The 26265-nt window shown below is 41.8% G+C and overlaps 1 protein-coding gene across 3 annotated transcripts in view; it reads left to right on the forward strand.

Moving 5' to 3' along the window:
* The window catches only part of LOC122654805 (protein SEMI-ROLLED LEAF 2), a 64035-nt gene extending 55138 nt beyond the window's left edge, over positions 1-8897 (forward strand). For all 3 annotated transcript variants that reach the window (XM_043849063.1, XM_043849064.1, XM_043849065.1), the window contains 4 exons: positions 5996-6136; positions 6229-6357; positions 6904-7110; positions 8370-8897. In XM_043849063.1, coding sequence (XP_043704998.1) covers positions 5996-6136; positions 6229-6357; positions 6904-7110; positions 8370-8525 — 633 coding nt within the window. In that variant the 3' untranslated portion in view covers positions 8526-8897. The remainder of the gene's footprint in view (positions 1-5995; positions 6137-6228; positions 6358-6903; positions 7111-8369) is intronic.
* The last annotated feature ends 17368 nt before the right edge of the window (positions 8898-26265 follow it).

Consider the following 26265-nt stretch of genomic DNA (forward strand, 5'->3'; position numbering starts at 1 on the left):
TGGTCACTCTCGAACCGCATCCAAGAGTTAGGAAGAAGGGGGATAGGATTCTTCGGTGAAGGAGGAAGGCTTGGGTGGGAAGGCAAAGGATCCCCGTCTCTCGTCGCCTAATCAAGCACAAACTTTTGTTGACATATGTTGATTCCTCTCTTGGTCCTTGATACTTCAATGCCTAAGAAATACTTCAAGGGACCGGATCTTTGATTTCAAATTGTTGAGCCAAGTAGATTTTCGCTTATCTATCTTAGCCGTATCATCTCCAAAGTGACTACAATATCATCAACATAGACAATGAGGGTTGTGATGGTACCATTGCCCCGCTTGGTAAAGAGAGTGTGGTCACTTGACTGGGAATATCCATTTTTCGAATAGCCTATCATAAGCACTCAAACCATGCCTTTGGTGATGCTTAAGTCCATATAGTGCCTTCTTGAGGAGACACACCTTCCTTTAGCCAAGGTATTTTGAAGCCTGGTGGGGTTTGCATGTACACTTCCTCTTCCAAGTCACCATGAAGAAAGACATTCTTCACATCTAATCGATATAATGGCCAATCTTTATTGATTGCTTTAATGATAAAAGAATCTTAAAGAGTTGTGCTCAACTATTTCACAAGAGAGCAAATGTGAAGATTTTTCGCATAGTCAATGTGAAGGAGTACATGGACAGCCGCTTTCGCAGCTACTTAGATTCTCATGGCATTATACATCAGACCTCATGTGTTGACACACCAAATGGCGTTGTAGAGAGGAAGAACTGACACCTATTGGAGGTTGCTCGCTCCCTCATATTTACCATGAGTGTCCCTCCACATTTTTGGGAGATGCAGTCCTTGCGCCACCTATCTCATTAATAGGCTGCCTACACAAGTTGTTTGGGTGTGTTTGTCTTTGCCCGAAATCATCATCCTATTGGTAAATTTGATCCTAAAGGGTTACGGTGTGTATTCTTGGGATATTCGCCACTCAAAAGGGTTACAAGTGCTATCACCCCCTACACAAAGGCTTTTGGTCACTATGGATGTTGTTTTCCAAGAATCGGAGGCCTATTTTTCACCCACTACACCTCTTCAGAGAGAGCCTAGGAGTAAAGAGGTGTCTCCTCTTATTGAGTCTGCGGAAGTTGATGTTCCCACTATTGAAGAATCATCTACGTAAATAGAACTCCAAGAAGGGATCACTAGGCAGAACAGAACAACCACTAATACAAGGAGACTTTAAGCAGCCTCTAGTTCGGGGAGTCCGGAAAATATCCGCTTTAAGGAGACATTCTCCAAAGCAGCCTCTAGTTTAGGGGAACCTGGAAAATATCCCACTTCAAGGAGACATTCTCCAGAGGAACATGGCACAAAAAGACTACCATCATCGAACTTGCTCCATCTTTACTACTTACTCCAAGTTCTACTCCTGGTAAGTCTCTGTTTAAGATCCTAGTCTTGATTTACCTATTGCTATCCGGAAATCTAAAAGGAGTTGCAACTCCCCATCTCCAATTTTGTGTTATATGAATCTTTATCCCCTTCCTTCCATGCATTTGTCTCTTCTTTGTCCTCTGTTTCTATTGCTAACTCTTGGTAGGAGGCAATTGCCGAATAGAAGTGGAAAGAAGCAACGAATGAAGAGATGTGTGCTCTGGGAAAGAACAAAACCTGGGAATTAACATCTCTCCCTCTTGGAAAGAAATCAGTAGGCTGCAAATGGGTCTTTGCCATTAAACAGAAGGCAGATGGGTTTGTTGAAAGGTATAAGGACAGATTGGTTGCAAAAGGGTTTACCCAAACCCATGGCATTGATTATCAGGAGACGTATGCCCTAGTTGCGAAGATGAACACAATCAGAGTAATAATCTCCTGTGCCTTTAACCAAGGTTGGGAACTTCAGCAGATGGATGTAAAGAATGCCTTCCTCCATGAAGATTCAGAAGAAGTTTACATGGAAATTCCACCTGGGTTTGCTACTTCAAAGACCGAAGGGAAAGTTTGTCGCCTAAAGAAAGCCTTGTATGGCTTGAAGCAGTCACCATGAGCTTGGTTTGGGAGATTTCACAAAGCAATGGTGTCAAATGGCTACAAGCAAAGTAACGCTGACCACATTCTATTTATATAGAAGGTGGGGCAGCATATCACTATGTTGATGACATAGTGATCACTGGGAATGATACCGAAGAAGTGAAAAGGTTGAAAAATTACCTGGGAACTGAATTTGAGGTGAAAAATCTAGGGAGATTTAGATATTTCTTGGGAATTGAAGTTGCCCATTCAGCTCGAGGCATCTCCCTGTCCCAACGAAAATATACCCTTGATCTGCTAAGTGAAACAGGAATGCTAGGTTCTAAACCTGCAGATACACCATTGGAGCCAAACATAGATTTGACGAGCAAGGAAGGAGATCCAGTTGACAAAGGCATGTACCAAAGGTTAGTTGGTTGCTTGACATATCCCACACCCGACCAGATATAGCCTTTTCCATGAGCTTTGTAAGTCAATACATGCATGACCCGCACTCTTCACATCTGGAGGCTGTCTACAGAATTTTGAGATACTTGAAGTCTTCTCCTGGAAAGGCATTTTATACTCTCCTCACAGTCATATTCGAGTGGAAGCATATACTGATGCAGATTGGGCTGGCTGCCCAGATGACAGGAGGTCTACCTCAGGTTACTGTACCTTTGTTGGAGGTAACTTAGTCACTTGGAGAAGCAAGAAACAGTCTATTGTTGCTCGGTCAAGTGCAGAAGCTGAATTTAGGGCTATGGCACATGGAGTTTGTGAGCTACTTTGGCTACAAAGTCTTCTACAGGACCTAAGTGTTCCAGTAGATCTCCCCATGTGTCTTTATTGTGATAGTAAATCTGCCATTAGCATTGCACACAACCCAGTCCAACATGATTGCACCAAGCTTTGGAGATTGATAGGCATTTCATCAAGGAGAAGCTAGAGCAAGGAGTTGTGTGTGTCTCATTTGTTCAGTCAAGTGATCAGTCAGCTGATGTTCTCACTACAGGTCTTTGTCATAAGTTATTCTCTTTTGTAATTAGCAAGTTGGGCATACTTGATATATATGCACCAAATTGAGGGGGAGTGTTGTAATGGGTACAAGGGTAATATTGTCTATAGGGATATTATTGTCTTTGTACCAGTTCTGGAATGTTCCTCCTATTATAAATAAAGAGGCTGTGAGCACATTGTTCACAAGCCAGTATTTGCAGAATTCCACAATGAAGAATTCTGGTTGTTACTCTAGTCTAGTTCTGGTTCTGCTACCTGTACTCCTAGTAGCACTAGGACTTCTCTGAAATTGGACATCCTTTGCAAATTCTGCAGGCTTATTCTACTGATAGGATAGACCACTCGACCAGATTTTTGGCCTATTCTCAATCTTCTGTTCTGAGATGTAAACTTTCTCGTATTTCTGGTCCTTTCTTCTCTATTGTATGATCCTGTCAAGTATTAGTCTTTTGCTGGATTTTTCTGGTTCGGGAATAGTCCACATTAGATACAAAGGCCAAACTTTGCACTATGCAGCACAGATATAACCTGCACAACTGTGTGAATGTTCTATATTGGCACTAAAATTTAAATATTCCCGTATTCCTTCGCTGCATTCAAAAATCTTTCCATCCTTTCCAACCTTAAATCTGATCTTGTAAACAGTGGAAAGGAATGTTTTAAATAGCATGTAACTAGGTTTTCCAAATGGTAATTGGCCAAGTGATAATTCACATCCTTGTAATCATCTATGGAACTTAAAGGAGTTTGGAAATTAGTACCAGAAGTGCCATTACATCTTATAGAATATAAATAAGTGTTTTGCTTCTCTTTGCACCATAGAGGTAGTCGTTAATCCTTCAAGTGAATGAGCGTCAAAATCGTTTGATTGCTAAACAATTCAGGTGTGCCTTCAGTCTAGGAGGAACTGATCTCCCAGAATCTGCTTCAATGAAGAAACAAATTCCTCTCTTACTGCAAGAGAGTTAACATAGCACTTCACAGACATGACCCTTCCCGTCTACCAAAGAACCACTTCAGTTTATGTGTCCCTCCTCTAAGACCTGCTCCTGCATCTGTCAATCAGCCTCCATATCATTCTAGCCACATCTCAATATAAATTGTTGGTGGTGACTTCCTGGACGAGGGCCAGGGATACAATATCATCACAACTCATATAGCTTATAGTTTCTACTCCTATTTATATCATCTTCTAATTCTTTCACCGTCTTCCACCTTAAATTATGTTTGTTCCTATAATAACCTTGTGGTGTTCACTCTAGCTTGCATTCTCTACCTCAAACACCATACTTAGCCTCCTAAAACTGTCTCAATTAGGTATCTTTCTGTTGGATAATTAACGTAGCTGTTTTCCTAATAAAGCAGTGTTTAGAGCCCCATTCTGTTTTTTTTTTTTTGGGATATTGAATGTGGCGGAAGCTTTGATACTTCTCCATGTTCTTCACCTCCGATGTAAGTATTCTTAGTGAGATGTAAACTTCTATGAATGCAGGCTAAGGCACTCTTTCCAGGCTACTTCTGATCAACAATGGCCTTGCAATTGGATCGCCTGTAAATATCTAGTGATTGAATAATGGATAGGAAGGATGCTGTAGATTGTAATCGCATGCCACTTTTCAGAATTTATCCTTGACTATGTCCATGTGTGGCGGGAGCCTCGTGCACTGGGTACGCCCTTTTTTATGTCTATGCGTGGTTCTGATGCAGTCTCGACTGCTTGATTGGGCCTAGGAAGACCTCATTTTGGGCTGTGGATGGGTTCTATAGACCTTGGGTTACTTGTTTATGGGTTTGCTTTTGCAATGGGCCTAAATGATAAGCCTATGCCTATAAGTTGGGGATGAAGTCAGTACACTAGATTAGTGTCTTAGAGGAGTTTGAGTTAGATTAGGATAATTGTTAGCAAGTATAAAGTTTTATTTTCGAGTCTATTAAGTTAATTCAGTGTGTGAGAGTGTTGAGTCCTTTTGTGAGTCTAGTTAGGAATTTAAAGAGTCCTTATATATGTACACACACCCCCATCAATCCGACATGGTTTTGGTAATGAAATTTGAGTTTTTTTTTAAGAGTTCTGATTCTGTTGAGCTCTGCATACCGGACTGGTTTTCCAGATCAGTCCTTTGCTTCTCTCCTCAATTCTTCTTCTAGATCTGGTTCTTCAATAACCAGGTGATACGTCTCTACTGCTGTTCATCATATTCTTCTCTTGATCCTATCATATTCTCTCTTTTCTTCTCCTGTTGTTCAAATCGACTTCAGTATTCTGCAAATATTCTTGTTGGATATTAATTCTGAGTTACTAATTTGAATGTCTAATACTTGTTTGAATAGTTCTAGTTCTGAATCTGAGATCTGATCACTGGTATCTGGTTTGGTATCTTAGTTCTTGAACTTGCTTGAAATATAAGCAGTCTGAGAATCATCTATCAATTTTAATCAGAGTTTCAAAATTCTCAATTCAATTGATAGATATGTTAAGACCATACCCTGGGCGAGGTTTTTCAGTCAGATCTGTCTGTTAGTTTGTGAATTATTCAACTTCTCTTAATCTTTACTAACTTTCCTTGCATTAATTCTACCAATTTCTATATCGATCCTGGTTATGATTGTAGTTCTTGCTTCTAGAATCAATATAAAACCTTGAACTGCATTAGGTTCTCAATGTATAATGTGAAATTTCTGATTTGATGTGGATGTAATTGACATCACACATATGTTTATCAATTCAAACCATCAGAAATGCCACCCCATTTTGATGGGTAATCAACCCAGATAAACCCTGTTCCGTCATTTGGGGTTGGCTAGATGAATCCTGTTACACCATTAAGAGCTTCATTTGGATGGTTGGTAAGCTATGACAACCATCTGAGAATCAATGCACGATTGTTTCAGTCAGACTGATGAAGGATTGAAGTTTCTCCGTCTCCTGAGTAGAGATCATGCAACTTTAATAAGGATTATTATAAACCCTCTGATGTTCTACTACAGGATCATTTGTCAAGCATAAAGAAACAGCTAGTTGAAGGATTTTCACCTGATGATGCTTATTCAATGGGAGTACCACTATTCATGGAGACTCCACGGCCATGTTCTCCTCTTGCACTAATGGAGTTTCATGCTTTTGATGAGGTAAGTATATTTAGATCTATGTGCCTTTGCTCTATGCCAGCAATCGTTTGAATGAAAGAAGTAGTATTAACAAATCCAGTGATTACTTTCAGATTATGCATCCAGCTGCATTGACAGATGAAGAATCTTTTCCTGAAGAAAGTGCAAGTCAATTGGGTCGCAAAACATCACTCTCTGTCAATTCACTTGACATTCTGAGTGTTAACCAACTCTTAGAATCGGTATTTGGCACTTTCTCCCTCTCTGAAAATCTAGAATAATTATCACATGAGTCTAAGTGATGCACCAGAGACTGTATGAACAGATTAGCGAGGGTATACTGCCATCAGTATCTAGCTGTGCAATGCTCCCATATAAATTTCCTGTCAGTCAAGCATTTGAGTGATTTATTCCACTAAAATGATCAGCTTTTCTGGTCTATTGAGTGGAAGGTCTCATTCCATTTCCCTTTTGTGAGTGAGGGCTCAAACATGCAATTACTTGGTTAACGTGAAGTATTTCAACCATTTGAGCTACTGTTCTCATCCCTTGCATTTATTATAAAAAAAAATCCTTAATATGATCCCCTATAAAGTAACCTTATGCTGTTTTTTGCCGCCTATGCTTTTAAATTTGAATTACTTGACCCCAACTTGTTGAAATAAGATCTCATTGTCCATTATTCATCTGAATCCATGCTTATTTCAGAATAAGATAGCAGTCTAGGGATAGCTTGGTGGTTTACATATTTCAAGAATTATTACTTTTCTGGTTAAAATTCCTGACAGGTCTTGGACACAGCACGGCAAGTTGCAAGTTTCCCTGTTTCTACTACACCAATACCTTATGACCAAATGAAGAATCAGTGTGAGGCACTTGTAATGGGTAAACAGCAGAAGATGTCTGTGCTTCTAAGTTTCAAGACTCAGCAGGATGCCATTGGAATAGGCATCCCTGTGGAAAAAGAAAGAAAAGGCCCCTCTTCTGCAATCATGGTAATTAGAGAAAATCAATATATTTCTTACTGATTTAACACTATGTATGACGTTTTGTGTTTTATCAAACAAAAAGAAATGTTTTAAATGGTTGTTTTACAAAAGATCTATGTTCTACCATAATCTTGTTTAGGCTTTTGAAGTATGAACAAACAACCTATCGATCACATTTTAGAGGACCATTAGAAAAGGAAAGAAAAGAAGAACCAGTCTGTTCTTCTTGATGAGCCTCCTAGACATAGTTCAAGATCTCGTCTCGTCTCGCCATTTCGGGCAGGTCGAGATTTCCCCAATATCCGAAATTTACCGAAATTTCGCCGGAATATGGTATTTTTTCTGCCATATTTCGGCAGTCCATCTCGGTGGGTTTTTGGCCATATTAAGGCCTGATACTTCATGTACACCCTTATTTAAGCTAAATAAACACATTTAAACCTTCATATTGCAAAAAAAATGAACTCAAAGTGGTGTTTTGGGTTTGCACCATTGATTGACAGTATACGGTCGGACCCTGATGTATAAATAGTTAAATACACATTGTTTAAGTAATATACCGAAATTTCACAAAATTTCGACGAAATTTCACAAAATTTTGACAAAATTTCACGAAATATACCAAAATTGGGACTTTTTTCATTTCGTATGGTCATCTCGTCTCGACAGTGTCGAGATATCCGAAATATACCAAAATATCGGCGATATATCGCGAGATTTTGAACCATGCTCCTAGATAACCGATTTGATTGATGGATGGACTATCCATTATTTTAAGTTTAGGCTTACCGGGAGGGTTTTCTATTTTACCCTTTTCCTCATTTTCTTTGGTGACAATAGAAATATTTTTGATCCATCATATTTCTTTTAGTGGTTTTCAATTATAACTTTCGCCCTTCTCTCTTATTACAACTTTATTGTATTTTTATTTTCTCTAAATCTTTACAAATCCCCATTTCTATCAAGTTCTTACATGTTGCACCTCATGCTTAATAGGTGATTTGGCTACTCCATGTAACCTTCATTAAATAAGTAATGGTTTTGTTTATGAAAATCCTAGTGTTTTGCAAGTTGTTCAGAACCAAACGTCTCGAATCTGTCATTTGGTGTGAATACATTACTTTACACCACCCAGCAAATCACTGAACAGAAGAGGGGGAATGAAGGGAAAAAAGGATGCAGCATATTTTCAGTTTTTCCTTGCTCAAACATGTTATGTAACCAATTATTCTTGGTTTAACTGTGTTGTATGGCTATTCTGCCAGAAAATGGAATTTCAAGAGGGGGTTTTGACTTCAGTGGATACAGAGCAATTTCATAGACCGGATCAGTTGTGCTGTTTGAGTGAGTTTGAACAGCAGTCTTTCAAGCTACCTCCTTCCAGCCCTTATGACAAATTCTTAAAAGCTGCTGGCTGCTGAAAAGATAAGCAATTGTGTCTACATGTATGTTAACCATATATAGTATTTAATTTCTTTTGTCCCCTCTCTTCTGAATGATTCTGAGCTGTTCTTTTATTCTTTACTTGTAAGAAGCTGGGTATAGTCTTAAAAAATGGAATATCATACCGATTAGTGTTTGTTGTAAACCAGTTTTTACTTTGTCATGTCCTACCCATCTTTAACTTCCTGCTGCATTTTATATTTTTATGGAAGAGATGGTCGTAGGGCAAAGTGGTTGTACTCCCTTACAAAGGTCAGAGTATTTTTTAGTATACTACGCTGAAATGTAACTAGTGTAATTGGGGTTTGAACAACCCTAAATGAATTTTGGTATGCTGTTGGCTTTTGCTCCTCATTTGTTGTTCTTACTTTAATTTAGTTTGATAGTTCATTATTCAAGTAGTGTCTACAGCATTACAACTGCAAATTATTGAAATTTGAATTTAAAATTTGCTCTCCCTGTATGAAGTAATATCTGCAGAATGCATCCAGTGAATTTAAATCAGTCTGTCTTAAGTGTCATTGTGATATTTCACTTAGCAGATATTGGAATGTTCATGTTTTTGAAAATTGGGAAAAACTACAGATCAAGTTATTCTATTTGGATGACATGAAATAACTAACTAGAGGATATAAATAACATCTAAAGCCATTTGGAAGAATTTAGTATTTGTTGAATTTTACGAGTCAGTATATATCTTAAGGGCAAGAGTTCTCTGTAGGGGAGCGTGGCCCCTGCGTGCACAGGGGCCAATGGGAAAGCACACAGCGGCATCAATAGGGCCATTACCGTCAATCATGGGGGTGGGGCGGTCATTTTGTCCCCTTCTGTGTCTGGGTGCAGGGCACACACTCCCCCAAAGAGAATTTTTCTTCATATGTTAAATATATATGATTATGTTATGGGTAACATAAATGTAAACAAGTTCTAACAGATAATGATCCAAAAATGGAACACCCCCTCCCCTCCATGTCCTCCCTCCCTGATGTAGTGGCTCTAGAATGGTTGGACCAATTCGATTGACTTTGGCAAACCAAACCCAAATCGAACCAAGCTAACCTGGGCTTTTTGGTCTAATAAAGGCTGGTAGTAGTTTAGTTAATTATTTTGGGTTTAATTTGTATTCTTTTGTCTTTTATTTTATCATGTTTTGCTTTGGATAGGCTAAATAGGAAATGGAGTTTGTTTGCAAATTAGTTTCAGATTAGTTTCATTTTTACATTCCAATTAGAAGTCTGTCTTTTGATTTTATTTTATTTATACATATGTGCGGCTGTAGTAGTGGAACTTCTCTTTCTCCCTTGCAACTCTGAGTTCTCATCTAAGATATCTTCCCATTCTCTCTTTAAGCCTACACCAATTTACTATTAGAGGCAAAATTCCTTCCTCCTTCCCATCAGTCTCTCTCTTCCCTCAACTAAGGTACAACCTCTCCTCTTTCCTTGCTATTCGTTAATTCTTTCTTTATTTCTCCTCTTCCATTTGGTAAACCCAAGCGTGGTTAATACGACTCAGCCTGATGAAGGGCCCACATACACCTCTATTGATGACGTGGCCAGAGTCCCATCTGCTTCAACAAACTCCCGACGTACACAGAGGAGTAGAAAACTACCTACAAAGTTAGATGATTATGTGTAAGAAATATGAGCTGTAAAGGAAAATTCTGTTAGACATCGTGGTAGGTTGTTAGCGAATGATCGAGTGAGAATCAGGGTAATCAGGGAATAGAAATGGTTGTACACAGTCCTATATATGTAATAGGGCAAAAGGACACAGACAATGAATGAATCAATTTCCTCTCATTTTCTTTTCTAGTAGGTTGCTAGGAAAATTATCTCCTCCAGTTCCCTGCCCGGCCCAGTTCCTTTAATAGGGGGTGATGGACCCCACCTGGGCAGGGGTAGGGTGGTCATTCCAGCCCCCCCCCCCTCTTTGTTAGAGGAACTGGGGAACTAGGTCGGGCAAAAAACTGGAGGGGATAAAGATCCTAGGTTGCTACCCTCGAAGTTAGCATTTCTTTGTCAATTTGCATCATCCTCTATTAAATGTAACATTTGGTGCTTTCATTGAGAGGAAATTTCGTCATGGCGGACGACACACGACTTCGCCATCTCGATGAGTCAAACAAAATCTTGGGAGACACGATTACATCACAAGAGATCGCCTAGATCGGCTACACTCTATAGTCATCGACCAACAACATTCTTTCTCTGAGCTCGTGATCCACGTGACAGCTATGGACGGACGGTTAGAACAAGCCTTATGCCTATCAGCGGCGATATTGGAACCTCGGAGTGGGCCATTCGTGGCTTCTCCTTCTACGACTCCACCCATCATGGCCAACACAATTCAAACCCGAACAATACGACTCGACTTTCCCCAATTCGACGAAATCGATCTGATAGGATTGGTATTCAAGGCCGAGCGTTTTTTGATTTTCATGGGACTGCTGATGATCAGCGTCTACTCAGATTGTCGTTCCATATGGATACCTGCCCTTCAATGGTTCTAGTGGATGCATCGATCAGAGCAGTTCACTACCTGGACAGCTTTCACTAGAGTGTTGGAGCTCAGGTTCGGACCCTCAAAGTTTGATTACCCGCAGACGACGTTTGTAAAGCTCTCTCGGACAACTAAAGTAGTAGAAAATCAGTGTAGTTTTGAGGCTTTAGCACACCACATCACATCCCTGTCGGCAACATTTCTAGTCAGTTGTTTTAACTCCGGACTCCACTCCGACATACGAAACAAAGTCCTGGCGTTTCGACCGACAACTATGGCTTTGCATCGGGACACCGTTGTAAATCTTGGCAATTATTCTTGTTGGAATACAAAGAAGACGATTCAACCGATGATTGCGTCAATCAGGTCTTGTATGGCATGCTTAAGGTGTATGCATCTATCGGTCTGGTGACCTTTCTGATTATGATAGTAGCAATGTAACTCTGGCTTGTATCCTAGAGGTGGATTGGCCAAATCTACATGTCTCGGTGGTAAGACATCCAACATCCCTTCCCTCTTGAGCTTGAAGAAGAGGTGAGTAGGAGTCATATTGCCAAAAGTGAACAGTCTAGGAGAGGTTGACTGTTCTGCTTAGATAACCAACGACGCAGTGGTTGTCGGTGGAATCTTCTTCTCAGTGTACTGGCCAGTGGTGACCGCATTCACTTCGGGACCCTTCCCTCTTCCTACTACTTGTTATTCTTGTTAAGGTAAGATCCAGGGGCCTCCTTAGTCGAAGCCTAGGCTTGCTTTCCTTTGAAGAGCTTGTCTTCATTTCACTTCCCCGTAGCTATGAGTGCTTCAAAGGTTTTGATGTGCTGACGGTAGAGGCAGTCATGGTACTCCCCATGTAAGTTCTCTAGAATCATTTCCACTTGCTTTGCTTCATTTGGACGTTTCCACATCCTAGATGCCTTCTCGCGGAACCTCATAATGAAATTGGAAATTTCTTCATAGGCTCCTTGCCTCAATGTTTCCAACTCACATCGAGTATTATCTACCTCAGTGTTGTAAGAATACTGCTTGGTGAACTCCTTCACCACCGCCGTCCAGGTTTGAGTTTGAGTCAGGTCTAATTGAGTGAGCCACCTCAGAGCTGATTCAGCCAATGAGTAAAGGAAGGCTTGACCCATTTGATTCTGTGTAAGTTCCCATGATTTGGCCACAGTAATGTAGATTTTCAGTTGGGCTTTGGGGTCCTCCGTCCCATCAAATTTGTCAAGCTTCCATTTAAAGTCTTCAGGTATCCTTCCCGTCAGGAAGAAGACCAAATCATCTTCTGGTTTTGCTACTGCTTTCCCTTGCACAACAATCTCCAGTTTTTCAACTTTCTCCCTCATCTGTTTCTCTCTTTCAATCTCAGGGGGATTCTGTGGGGTGTTGAGGACCACAACCTCTTCCTCCTCTATCATAACCTTGGGTTGTACTCTGGGTATAGGCGTCACCCTAGGTTCTCCGGGGATTTGTGCATTGTCTCCTCGAGACTGACTTTGCATCTCCTGAACCATCTGTGTAACCATTTGCCTCATCTTAGTCATCTCTCTTCGCATGCTGACCATTTCTTGACTCAAAACTTCTTCCGAAGAATTGGCCTCTGATGGATCCCTGTTATTTGTAAGAGGAGGTGACCCTACTGGACTCTGCCTCGGGGGGCTGGAAGATGGGCTAGGATTTCTATTGGACGAAGGGGATAGAGATTGGTGGAGGTGGGCCCGAGTTAATCGGCCGACCTGACGGTCCCAAGCGGGCAACAAAGGGTTCTTTCATCGTGGAATTGTGCCTTGCAAGGGCAAAAGATTGCTTTAGGATTTCGTGTGACAAACAAATTATCATTTTTTTAATTATTTTTTTAATTTCTTTATGTATGTATATATACATATCTATGTTCTGGTTTACAAAGCAAATATACAAACATGTATATACAAACAGTGGTTGGGTAGCGTGACGATCCGTTTCTGACCTCTTCACTCCACTTCTTGCCATAAATCCTCCCTTGTTCAATGGCTCCCAGAGATCAAATTAGGATCGTCACGAAGAGGCTTTCTCGCGGGTCTCCCAATAGTCTATCCTTAGTTAATGTAGAGTACCTTCCATTTTGGAACAACCAGAGGTCTATTATTGACATAATGTCATGGGTGGTGTACCATTTTTCGAGGGACTATCGAGGCTACATTTTTTTTGATACACCATCCCGAACGACTGTGTTGCTTTTATTGAGGGACTATCGAGAGACAAATGAAGCTCTTTCCTATGACGAGTAAACTACATTAAGAAGGATATACTGCCAAGAACCTCATTTTTGGCCCCGAAGGGTTGCTACGTTAGTTTGTGGCGTATCCTAATCATATATGGTCTAATTTCCTACATAATGCATGCAATGGGTAGGCTGATAGGACAGAAAAATATCACCCTTGATAGAACCGATATACCTATCGCTCATGGTCGCGAATCGTCAGTATGTGATGCTTTTAATAAACCTGGAGAGTAGGTCACACGATCTCAGATTAATCAAACTAGTGCCCTTTTTGAGTAGTGAAGTACCCCAAGACACACTAGTGAATACCCTCGTCGGTGATTCTAAACTCGTACAGTAAATATCAAGGGCTATGGCTTCGCCGCGAATTACCCATATCTACATATGGGGTCCAACGACTAACCACGGGGCTGTGTGTTTCCATGCTGTGTTGTGTGTGCATGATAGTGGTGGCGAAAGTGGATATCATCTGATCTTAGAGTGCTTAGTATGATATGCCCCACCTCCCCGGGGGTAGAGGCACAACAGGAGTACCCTCATCGTTTGACTTCACTTTGAACACGATGCATGATGCAGTTAGTACACAAAAGGGGTTAGCCGAACATGTTATCAATCAATAATGCAGAAGGAAGAATATTCTTGCGTTCAACGGTAGCATCTAGTATTGAAAGCTTGGCCATCATTCCCCAGTGGAATTGTCACTATGAGGATCCGTTCTCTGAATCGTGCGTCCCAAACGCTTGGTTCAGATGGGGTTAGGTTATGCTCCTTGGTTGGAGAGAGAGAAGGAATGCATCTTCTCGGAGGTTATGATTTATCTGGAGAGGGGGTCATACAATCAAGTAAAATGGAGTAGCCACCTAGGATTAGGGCCTAGGACCCATTGGTGTAGCCCTGTGAAGGGCTACGGGACTTCGTTTGGTCTGGTCAGAGATTCGGGGTAAGTGGTCAGGTTATGAGAGTGGGAAGGTGTTAGGCACCCACCTCGCCCGGTAAAATCGGTCTTTCTACTAGATGCTGGTTTTCGAATATTCTTCATTCATAAAATGTCCTATTTCCACATGTATAGCTAAAATGATGTACAAACTGCTTAATTAAATTAACTTCTGTACATTACACGGGCATAATTTAAAAGTCTACATTGTTATGGAATTGAAATGCGATGAAAGGACTAAATACCTGTATGCGTTGAACCAATGCAATTATACGGGACGAATCACGTCCCCTAGCTTAGGTGGAGGCAAAAGACTGGCTTTGTCCTTCGTTGGACAGAGTAACGACGTCGAAAAGTAATTACCTAGATATCAGGTAGAATAAAGGCGTCAGAAAATACTTGGAAAGTAATCGCTCGGATGTTGGGCAGCGTAACGGTGTATGGATGTCGGGTACTGAGACCTCGGACAGAATAACGACATTGAAAGGCTTCGAAAACTAGGCCTCTTCACATATGGGGCAGAGTAACGACGCACAGGTGTCGGGTACTGGGACCTTGAACAAAATAACGACGTTGGAAAGCGCTTCGGAAACTAGTAATTAGGACGTCGGGCAGGGTGACTAGGCCATGGGAGGCTTCGGGGTTTTGGGCGGAAACGGGTTAGGAAAAGCAGGTCCGGAGGACTTGGACTCTAGACAGAGGGACAAGGCTCGAAAAACTCAAAATCGGACAAGGACAGGGCCCCGAAACTAAGAAAAAAGGAAAAAAAACTGAAAACTAGAGCTCTGGGGGTCCCCCCCTCTCCTCAACTTGAGACTTGTTGAAATGAGGGGTGGGAGTAGTATAGCCAAAAAATCCGTTTGACACCGCCGCGGCAAAACCTGCGGGGCTGCCAAAACTAAAAATTTTCACTTTGGGTACCTGACGGAACAGCGGCCCTGGGCGTGACACCGCCGCACGGCGCAGGTCAGGGCACTGCCGCGCAATGCCGCAGGTCGGGACACTGAGCTACCGCGTCGTAACCTGGTGCGACGCTACTGCCAGGCGCGGTGCCACTGCTTAGTGCTGCAGCCGCGCGCGATGCCGCCGGGCCAGGGCTTCAGGCGAGGGCATCGTGTAGGGTTGTTCTGGGGATGCGGGAGGACCACGGGTGGAAAAGAGGTGGAACAGGGGGTGTCTGAGTCATTCTGAAGGGAAAGAGTATTTAAAGGGCATTGTCAGTCTTTCACGTTCGATTGTCGTCATCGCTGGAGGGGTGGCAAAATCCAGCATCTACAGTCCCCGAAAACCAACTTGTCAAACATTGTATAGCCCAAAAAAATCCCCACTTGCCCTGTAGGACGTACATCGTACGTACGGCCACCCCACCAGATGGCCCCGTGTAACCCTACAAGGCAGCGCCACTGCCACGGCCCCTCACGGCAGCGCTACGCACCATATGTGGCCACGTAAGTCAACGCCGCGCACTGCGCCTCCATGCAAGATAGTACAATGTGCACTTACACGGCCTCGCCACGCGGTGCCGCGGCCTGAGCGGCCCTACCATGCAGCGCCACACGCGTGCTTGTGCAGCCCCGCTGTGTGGCCCCGCGAACGTCCAGATCCAAATTTTTTCCTTTTTTTTTTGCTCTGCCGCGGCCCCGCCATGCTACCCCGCACATTTTCCACAACGCCGCCGAACTCAAAATTTGCCTATAAAAAGGGGTCCCCCCCTCATTTGCAAAATCCAAGTTTATGGGAGAGGGGACACCCCCAGAGCTCCTGTTTTTCCTTATTTTCCAATTTTTGGGGTCCTGCCCCAGCCCGATTTTGAGCCTTCGAGCCTCGTCCCCCTGTCTGAAGTCCGGGCTAGCTGAGTCTAGCTTCCTCGACCCCTTTCGCCCAAATCTAGGAAACCTCCAGTGGCATAGCCACTCTGTTTGGCCTTTGAGCCCCTAGTTTCCAAAGCTTTGGAACGCCATTATTCTATCCGAGATCTTAAGATCCGATACACGCAAGCCGTTACTCTGTCCGATGAAGGGACAAAGTCAGTCTTGTACCTCCACCTGAGCTGGGGGACGCTGTCTGTCTTGCATAATTGTATTTGTTTAAAGCATATAGGTATGCATTTCTTCCGTTAACTTTTAATTCCAGTACAATGTAGTCCTTTCAAGTATTCTCGTGTAGTGTACAGTAGTTAGTGTAACATAGTTTAATTTAATTAAATAGTTTGTGCATCATTATTTAGCCATATATATGGGTATAGGACATTTATAAAGGGAGAATATTCAAAAACAAGCATCTAGTAGATGACCGGTTTATTCGGGCGAGGTGGGTGCCTAACACCTTACCACACTCATAACATGACCACTTATCCCGAATCTCTTACCAGACCAACTGAAGTCTCATAGGCCTTCTAGGGCTACACCAATGGGTCCTAGGTCCTAACCCTAGGTGGTGACTCCATTTCATTTCATTGTATGACCCCCATCCCCCGAAAATTATGACCCCTAAGAAGATGCATTCCTTCTCTCTCCAACCGAGGAGAACATAACCAACCCCCGGCGCCTACCAAAAGGGCACCGGATAGGGAGACCGGATCCTCACAGTGGCGACTCTATTGGGGAGTGATGGTCAAGCTTTCAATACTAGATGCTACCGTTGACCGCAAAAATTTTCTCCCTTATGCATTTATTGATTGAAACATGTTTGGCTAACCCCTTTTATTGTACTAACTGCATCATGCATCGTGTTCGAAGTGAAATCAAACAACGAGGGGAGTCCATGTTGTGCCTCTACCCCCGAGGAGGTGGGGCACATCATACTAAGTACTCTGACATCGGATGATACCCGCTTCCTGCACCACTATCATGCACACACAACACTTCATGGGAACACACAACCTCGTGGTTAGTCGTTGAACCCTATGTGTAGTCATGGGTAATTCGTGGTCGAAGCCACAACCCTTGATATTTATTGTATGAGTCTAGAATTACCGATGAGGGTATTCACTACTGTGATGTGGGATACTCCGCTACGCAAAAAGGGCACTAGTTTGATTACTCTGAGATCGCACGATCTATTCCCTAGGTATATCAAAAGAACTACATACCCGCAATTCACTATCACGAGCGATAGGTATATCGGTCCTGTCAAGGGTGACCTTGTTCTATCCTATTAGCCTACCTATTGTATGCATCATGTAAGAAATTAGAACATATACAACTAGGATATGTCACAAACTAACCTCTTAGCTTTTCAAGGCCGAAAGTGGAAATCTCAGTAGCATACTCTCTTAATGGAGAATACCAATCAGGGGAAGAATTCTATTTGTCCCTCGAATGTCCCTCGATGCACGTCGCATATCCATTTAGGTCAGTGGATCAAAAAATGTAGCCTCGATTGTCCCTTGGAGAAAGATACACTGTCTAAATAATGTGACATTGACAGAATTCTGATGAGAGGTGCTCTGTATTAGGAAAAGGTAGATCGTTGAGAAGTCCTCGATTAGATCTCCTTGTGATGATTCAAATTTGATCTCCAAGAACTATTAAACGATGAAGGATCTATAGCAAGCTTGCATCATATCATAAGATGGCAAGGGTTATTCCCAAGCAATCTTGAACGTAGATGCAATCGTTACCATTGACTACCTGAGTAAAATAGAATCAAGAGAGTAAAAGTGAATTGTCATTTTGATTGTATACATATATGCATGTATATATTTGCTTGTAAACAAAAAAATATAAAATATTAAAACAAGATAAAAAATGAATCTCCCCATTTGAGTCCTAAATTTGTCCCCTTTTACCTTTGCAAGGCACAATTCCACAACAAAGAAAATCCCCGTTACCTGTGTGGAACCATCATGGTGGTCAATTGAACCAGGCCAATCTCCACCAGATTCCACCTTCTAAGCTTGTTGAAAATTCTGGTTCACCTCCCTTGACTTCTAGTCCCCTGACACAAAGTCCAACAAGGTCACCACCCCTTGTTACGAGCACCATGCATCCGCTAGAGGCCAATTCTTTAGAGGAAGCACTGAGTCTGGAAATGGTTAACATGCGAAGGGAAATAACAGAGATGAAACAACTAGTTATGCAGTTGGTCCAGTCAATGTGAGGTCAATCTCAAGCAGACAATGCACCATCCCCTGGAGAGCCAAGGGTGAGCCCAACACTGTCTAGGGCACAACCCAGGATCATAATAGAAGAAGAGAATATAGTAATCAATGCTCCCCAAGACCCACCAGAAACGAAAAGGGAGAAGCAGATGATGGAGAAAGTTGAGAAGCTCGAAATGGCAATAAAAGGAAAGGCTATTGAGAGACCAGAAGAAGACATGGTCTGCTTCACTAGAGAAAGAATACCCGAAGATTTCAAATGGAAACTCGACAAGTTCAATGGGACAGGAGATCCCCTAGCTCACTTGAAGATTTTCATTACAGTGGCTAGGTCATGGAATCTCACAGAATATCAAATGGGATAAGCATTCCTTTACTTGTTAAAAGGATCAGCTTTGAGGTGGCTAACCCAATTGGACCAAACTCAAACTCAAACTTGGTCGACAATTGTAAAGGCATTCACCAAACAGTACTCTTACAACACCGAAGTGGACATCACCCAACGTGAGTTGGAAACCCTGAGGCAAGGAGCCGATGAGGGATATTCTACCTTCATCATGAGGTTCTGTGAAAAGGCGTCCAAGATGTGGAACCGCCCGAATGAATCAGAACAAGTTGAAATCATATTGGAGAACCTACACGGAGAGTACCATGATCGGTTCTACTGTCAGCACATCAAGACCTTCGAAGCACTCATAGCCACTAGGAAGCGCATTGAGGACAAGCTCTTTAAAGGGAAACAAGCCCAGACATCAACCAAAGAGTCTTTCGGATCTTATTCTGGCAAGAACAACAGAGGAGGAAGAGGGAAAGGCACCGAAGTAAATGCAATTACTACCGTTCAGTACACCGAGAAGCAAATTTCACCAACAGTTTCTCGTCCTTTGGTAATCCAGGCTGAGCAGTCAACCCCTCCCAAATAGTTTACTTTTGGCAGTATGAAACCCACTCACCTTTTCTTCAAACTCAAGAAGGAAGGGAGGTTGGATGTTGTACCACCACGGCCAGTGAATATGACCAATCCACCTCCAGGATATAAGCCAGAGTGGCACTGTTATTAGTAAAATCAGAAGAGTCATCAGACAGACAGATGCATACACCTCAAGCATGCAATCCAAGACTTGATAGATGCTGGGAAAATTGAATTAAAGACAGGTCCACAGCCTAATGTGACTACTAACCCTCTGCCAGATCATGGAGTGAACATGTTATAAGAGGTTGTTCCCTTTAAGGACCCGATGATCCTAATTCAACCTATGAAGCAAGAGCGAAGGCTGATGGATGCTCGAAACTATAGGGCTATCCTAGCAGCCCAAACTGAGGAGAGTAAGAAGAAAAGAAAAGAATTAGATGCGCTAAGGCAAGAGCCGAATGAAGGATTCTCCAACTTTGTTAGAAGGTTCCGTAAAGAAGCCAAAAACATACAACCCCATCTAATAGAGGAAGAGCAAGTGGGCATAATCCTAGAGAATCTACATGGAGTGTATCATGAATATCTTTACCCTCAACGGCGTAAGATACTAGAAACATTCTCCACCCTGAATGGGTCACTTGATGAAGATGAACTCGATTCTCCAAGATCGCCCATGGGATCTATGAATGCATTGGAAGAAGGGATAATGGGTTTGGACCCGACCACTCTATTTCGTCCTGTAAAAGCACCTTTAAGGGAATTGAGAATAGTATGGAGGGACAAAGTGCACCTCATGTGGCAGATGGATCTCCCTGCAGAAGCAAGAACCAATATCAGTAACTTTCTGAAGGAAATGTACAAAGAAGAGATGATCGAAAGTCAGCCAATGTCATTTCGTGGCCAGAGCATGTATGCTCGAAAAAGGAGAGCGAGAAGAATGATGGTATGTGCTTACTGTACGAGGACAAACTGTAATAGAAAGTTCAGAGGAGGTGGATAGTGTTGTGACTGAGGAAAAGGCCTACCCTTTGACCATCGGATGATAAAGCTTGAATTTCTAGAGAGTGGACTCGATAGCCTCAGACCCAATGCGCAACTGAGAACATTCGGGTTCACCGATTATGAGATCAATCATATGGTATATGTGGAGAATTCAGAAGGTGAAGAAGATTTCACAATTCACATTCAACCCATTGAGGAAGGGTCATCTGAAGACAGCATGAGAACAATTGAAGAGGTCACACCAAGTCTAATCCAAGTTGTAGTCATTGGTGAAACTCTATTTGGAGACACTTTCCTTATCCAAATGGGAGGAAGGACCAACGATAGTGAAGAAGAAGACTTTAAGCCAAAATCTAAAGATGAGTTCTCCATTGGAACCCTACAGTGGGTAAATAGCATGGGAGTTGATGATGATGAAACAGATCCAACAGACCTCATTCAGCCTATCCCTCAAGAAGACGAAGGAAGAAGCGGCGACGAAGAAGTAGGGTCTCCAGTAAATCGAAGAAGGGTGTGGTTTGTCAAAGAGGAAGACTTTGACAAATGAAATATGAGCATCTTCTACCAAGTTTAAGACATCCTTGAGCTAATGTCCACAACTCATGACATCCTATATAAGGCTACTTCCCACTTCCCAAACATGAAGTGCAAACACTTCGTGGCATAATGCGAGAAGATAGAGTTACCAACGGAAGAAGATTGATGAGCACATTTATGTGTGAAATCTTAGGGCATAAAGCATACATTTTACCACACTGGACAGAGTTACTCGGTGCTTTCTTGTGCTTTTCAGGTTTTTGGGCTATTTATTGCTATTCTGGACTATCGGGGGCTACATCTCCAAATTCACATGTAAAGCTACTCAATGTTTTTGTACGGCTGTGTTCAGAGCTAAATTTTGAGCAAGATGGACGTGATGGAATTCAATTTCGCATCCTTTTAGGCCTCCATGCAAACAATTATCATTTTTGGGCCGTAAAAGAATAATGGGCCAGAAATGAGCCGAAATGCAAGCCCGGGCTAGTCTGAATTTTTGGAGAGTTATATTTGGCATCAAGGAAGACAATTATGATCAAGGGTTGAGATCCTCTCAAGCATTTACCCTCTTTTTGCATTTGTTTCACTATTGGAGAAGAGAGAAAAGCCACATGGGACCTACACCTGTTCACATGTGACCAAGGGTAGGATGGGAATAATTCTCACTGAAGCAACCAAGGACAAAGGAGGGATTTCATATTCAAATTAGAAGTTTAGAGGGCTGCAAGCAAGGATCGGTCAAGATGGGATTTGCGCAAGAAAGAAAGGAGGAGTAGGAGAGATAGGAAAAAAAAAACAAAAGACATTCCGTCCCACTCATGGCCTCTCTCTCCCTCTTTCCTAATCTATCTCTCATAATTTCATCCCACTCACGGCTCTCACCATTTCTCTCCTAAACCCTCTCGGCTTCTATCTCTTCTCTCTTCCACTTCCTCTCAAATCTCTCATCTCTCCTATCTCCCTTTCACGAGCTCTCTCTCCCCCCATATAAAAACCCCATCTCTTGACCGCACTCACGACAGCCCTTTTTCGGATTCCTTAGTTTTTTCTCTTTTAGTTTTATTTTTCTATTACAGTAGCGGCAGTATTCTTAATTTTTGAATGTAGCAGTAGCAGAATTTCTTTCCTAGTTTCGTTTAGTTCCCTTCTAGATTGTAGTTTTCCTTTTTAGTTGATAGCAACCCTCTTCCTTATACCTAATTTCTCATCCCCTTCTTTTTAGTTTTTTTTTTAGATCTTATGTAATTAGGTTATCATATGTAATTTTAATTTTTAGAATCATTGTTAGGATAATTTTTATTTCCCCATCCCTAAGATCATATGTGTAATTTTCATTATACATTTTGGTAATTTGTTCTTCAATGGATGCGCCTTCAAGTGATGGGATTCAAGTGACGGAATCATCTTCGTTGGGGTTATTCGAATCAGCTAAGTTCTTCTTATAAATTTTAGTTTTAGTAATTTCTATGTCTTTTTCTCCATCAATCCTTCCTTCCCTCTTCATTGCTTTCATGGCTAGCTAAACCTCTCCTCTTGGGAGTGGGTGAAAACATGAGAGAAGGAAGAATTGAAGGCTAGCATTGTTTATGTGATTAATGAACATGATCAATATTGGACTTACGATGGATGACTGTCTATAGCTTGTATGTCATTCCAAGGGGAACTATATACATGTTCGTTAGCCGTATCCATTGTGACACCATTATGTTCATGTATTTTTTTTTTGCTTACATTGTATGTTGTATGAGTACTATTTTCATAGGATATGTTAGCTATATATGAGCCGTGTCGCATATCTTATAGACCTAGGCCATATGTATGCTTTGCCCTAATATGCTAGTCATTGATCTGCCCTAATTCTCATGGTGGAACCCTTTCCCAAGTGACTTTCTTCCTTTTAATTCATCCATTCCCTTAATGGTTGCCCTAGTTTCTATTTTTTAATTTGTTATCTTTGGTAATTTAGTTGCTTCTATATTTGGTAGTTTTCATATATAGGTTGTTTCCATATTTGGTAAGTTGTACACTTCGCGTTAGTTGAAAGTGAAAATTTATTCAAGGTTGACCTCCTCGTGTTCGACCCGTAGCTACGATTGACCCGTACGCTTGCGGTATTATTTTAAACTCAAACAAGTTTTTGGCGCCGTTGCCAGGGAGGTGACGCTTGTTTAGTTTCCAATTTTAATTGATTCGTAGTGTTTTAAATAAAAAAAAAAAAAAAAAAGAGCTTTGAGGAGTGCCCTAATTTCGGATTGTGGCTTTTGTATGCTTGTTTGGGTGAGGAATTCTAAGAACCGAATAGAACGAGTTGAAATTCTAACCATGGTTGAGGAAGAAGAGAGGCAACCTATGACCTTTAGGGACCGCTTCTATCCCGTACGGGCTGCACAACCCTCATGCATTCGCTTACCCACCGCCCAAGGAAACAATTATGAGCTTAAATCTAATTTCATTAGTATGTTGTCCCACTTTCATGAGGTAGCTAATGAAGATGTATATTTGTTTCTTAGGGAGTTTGAGGAGGTATGTGTGCTCATTAAGATGCAACAATTGACTGATGATATAGTTAAGTTGAGATTCATCCCCTTTGCACTTAAGGATCAAGCTAAAAAGTGGCTCTATGGTTTGCCTAGAGACTCAATAACTACATGGGATCAATTTACAGTTGTCTTCCTAAAGAAGTTCTTTCCCTTGCATAAGATCAATAGGATTAGGAATGACATTCTACAGTTCAGACACAGACTAAACGAATCCTTCTCCAAATTCATAGAGAGATTCAACAACCTTCTTCAAGAGTGTCCTCACCATGGCCTAGATACTTGGCATCTGTGTCAAATCATCTATGAGGGTATAGATTACCAAACCAAGCAGTTGGTGAAATCCATGTGCCCAACTGGATTCACATCATTCACAAATGAAAATCAAGCTTGGGAGTTTTTGGTTGACTTAGCGGACAAGACCAGAGAGTGGGAATCCACTCAAGAAAATGAAAACTCTGGTAAGGGATTTTTGATAGAGGGAACTGTAGCCAAAGAGGCTTAATTAGACAGTCTTATTAGAAGACTGGAAGCCATAGTGACCAAGGGACCTTCCCCGATAAATCAGGTTTGTCAGAACCCCCCTTTATGTAGTGGATACCAAACCTCATCATATGTGATGGATGAGTGCCCTAATAGGTCTAGTGGGCATGGAAGCTATGAGAGTGTGCATGTAATGAACAATCCTTATAGTGAAACCTATAACCCTGGGTGGAGAAATCACCCTAACTTCTCATGGAACCAAGGCCCCAATCAAGTTGGTCCATCTACATTCCAGCCTCCAATCCAAGGTCAGTTTGCTCCCCAGCAGACTAACCCTAGATTTGTCCCCCCTCCCAATAATCTCCAACCCACACCACCAACCCCAATGATGAATCAACAACCACCTAAATTTCTGAAAAATAGTGATGAGTCTACCAGGATAAATTCCCTTGAGAAGAGTATGGGGCTTCTCATGAGCACATTCATGACCAGCCAACATAACATGGAGAGGCAAATCTCTCAACTGGCCAATACTCTTCATGAAAGGGAAAAGGGTAAGATGCCAAGTCAACCAGATCTGAACCCTAGGACCTCTGTACCTCATCCACCTCACACTCAGCTGAACTCTATCCATCAAAGTCTACACCACTGAGAACCCTCTAGCCAATGTAATGCCATATATGCTCTGAGGAGTGGACGTGAGTACCAACAAGAGGTTCTAATTCAACCAATTCCTTTAACTTCTGAGCCTCCTGTTGATGTAGTGAATGTTCCCCATCCACCACCCATTGTAAGTGCCCCACATGACCCTCCCATAGTTGTGAATGACCAACCCCCTGTCCAAGGTTCGTTTGATGAACCTATAGTGGTTAATGAAGAGAAACATGAAGAGCCACCTAAGAAGACTTATGTCCCTAAGGCACCATTTCCCAATAGGCTTAAAAGCAATAAGAAGGATGCAATAACTGAAAAAGTTTTAAATGTCTTAAAAAATATGCAAGTTAACATCCCTCTTTTAGATGCTATTTCCCAGGTACCTACTTATGCAAAAGTCCTCAAGGACTTGTGTACTCAGAAAAGGAAGATCAATGTACCTAAGAACTGCCAATGTGAGCTCTGTTCTGTCGCAACAGATAGTGGCTAAGTATAAGGATCCTGGTTGCCCAACTATCTCATGTATGATTGGTAACACTAGAATTAACCATGCCCTTCTTGATCTTGGAGTTAGTGTCAATTTATTGCCATATTCAGTGTACCAACAATTAGGGTTAGGAGACCTTAAGCCAACATCTGTCACATTACAATTGGCAGATAGATCAGTTAAGACTCCCAAGGGAGTAATTGAGGATGTGTTATTAAAGATTGGGGAATTTCTTTTTTCCGTGGATTTCATAGTCCTAGATACCCAACCTATGGCCAATATCAAAGGCCAAATCTCAATTATCCTTGGTAGACCTTTCTTAGCTACTAGCAATGCTCTAATCAATTGTAGAAATGGTTTGATGAGGTTGTCTTTTGGGAATGCATCTCATGATTTTAATGTCTTTAGATTGGGAAAGCAACCATGCTCAGATGAAGACGTGCATCTAATTTTTAAACCACCTGATTTGGTTGCAACTACTCTTAACACAGGTATCACTCAATGTCTAGAGGACTTGCCTCAATACAAGTATAGGGGAGAGCCTTCTACATGATGAATCAAGCCACCACCTGTTGAGCCAGATGGTAATCTATCCACTTCTCTTCCCAAATCACCACCAGTGGAACCGCCTGAAAAGGAACAAGAGGTGTTGTCCCAACAATACAATGGGGGCACTATAATATTTGATCCAGGTAAGGGTATAAAATCTACAATCTCTAGCACATCTTTTAATACCTCTTTCATGCCACTTTCTTCACCACATTCTTACGAGGTCATGGATTTCCATGCACCTCCTTATTTTGAGTCACCATGATCATATCCGGTACGCCCCCTCTTCTTTATCCTTGTTTTTATTTTTTTCATGCATTAAGGACATTGCATCATTTAAGTATGGGGGGGATTTCATCGAATTGTAGTCTTTACTTTGGTTTGAGAGTGAGTGTGAAGCCTCTTTAGTTTACTTTTCTGAAAGACTTTGAGAGCATCCAAAATACCCTACACTTTGAAGTAATAAAAAATTCTGCACTAAGGAGGGAATTGGAATATACCAATCAAAGGAATTTTAAATTCTTTGAAAGTACACTGCCTACTGAGAGAGCTGATTTTGTTAATCATCCTGTTTACACGAGTTTTGGTTAGGTGCTAAGGTTGATCTGTAATACACTTGCATGATATAGTTGATTGCCAAGAAAAAAATAATTATTTGCTCTTTGATCCAGTCTTGGCTTGTAGCCTATTTGGTTTGAGTAAGTAAGCACGAGGGGTGTTTTACACCTAATTCCTTAAAGCTGTCTGGTTTGAGAGTAATTGTC

Source organism: Telopea speciosissima, chromosome 3 (genome assembly GCF_018873765.1).
Source record: "Telopea speciosissima isolate NSW1024214 ecotype Mountain lineage chromosome 3, Tspe_v1, whole genome shotgun sequence".
Classification (NCBI taxonomy): domain Eukaryota; kingdom Viridiplantae; phylum Streptophyta; class Magnoliopsida; order Proteales; family Proteaceae; genus Telopea; species Telopea speciosissima.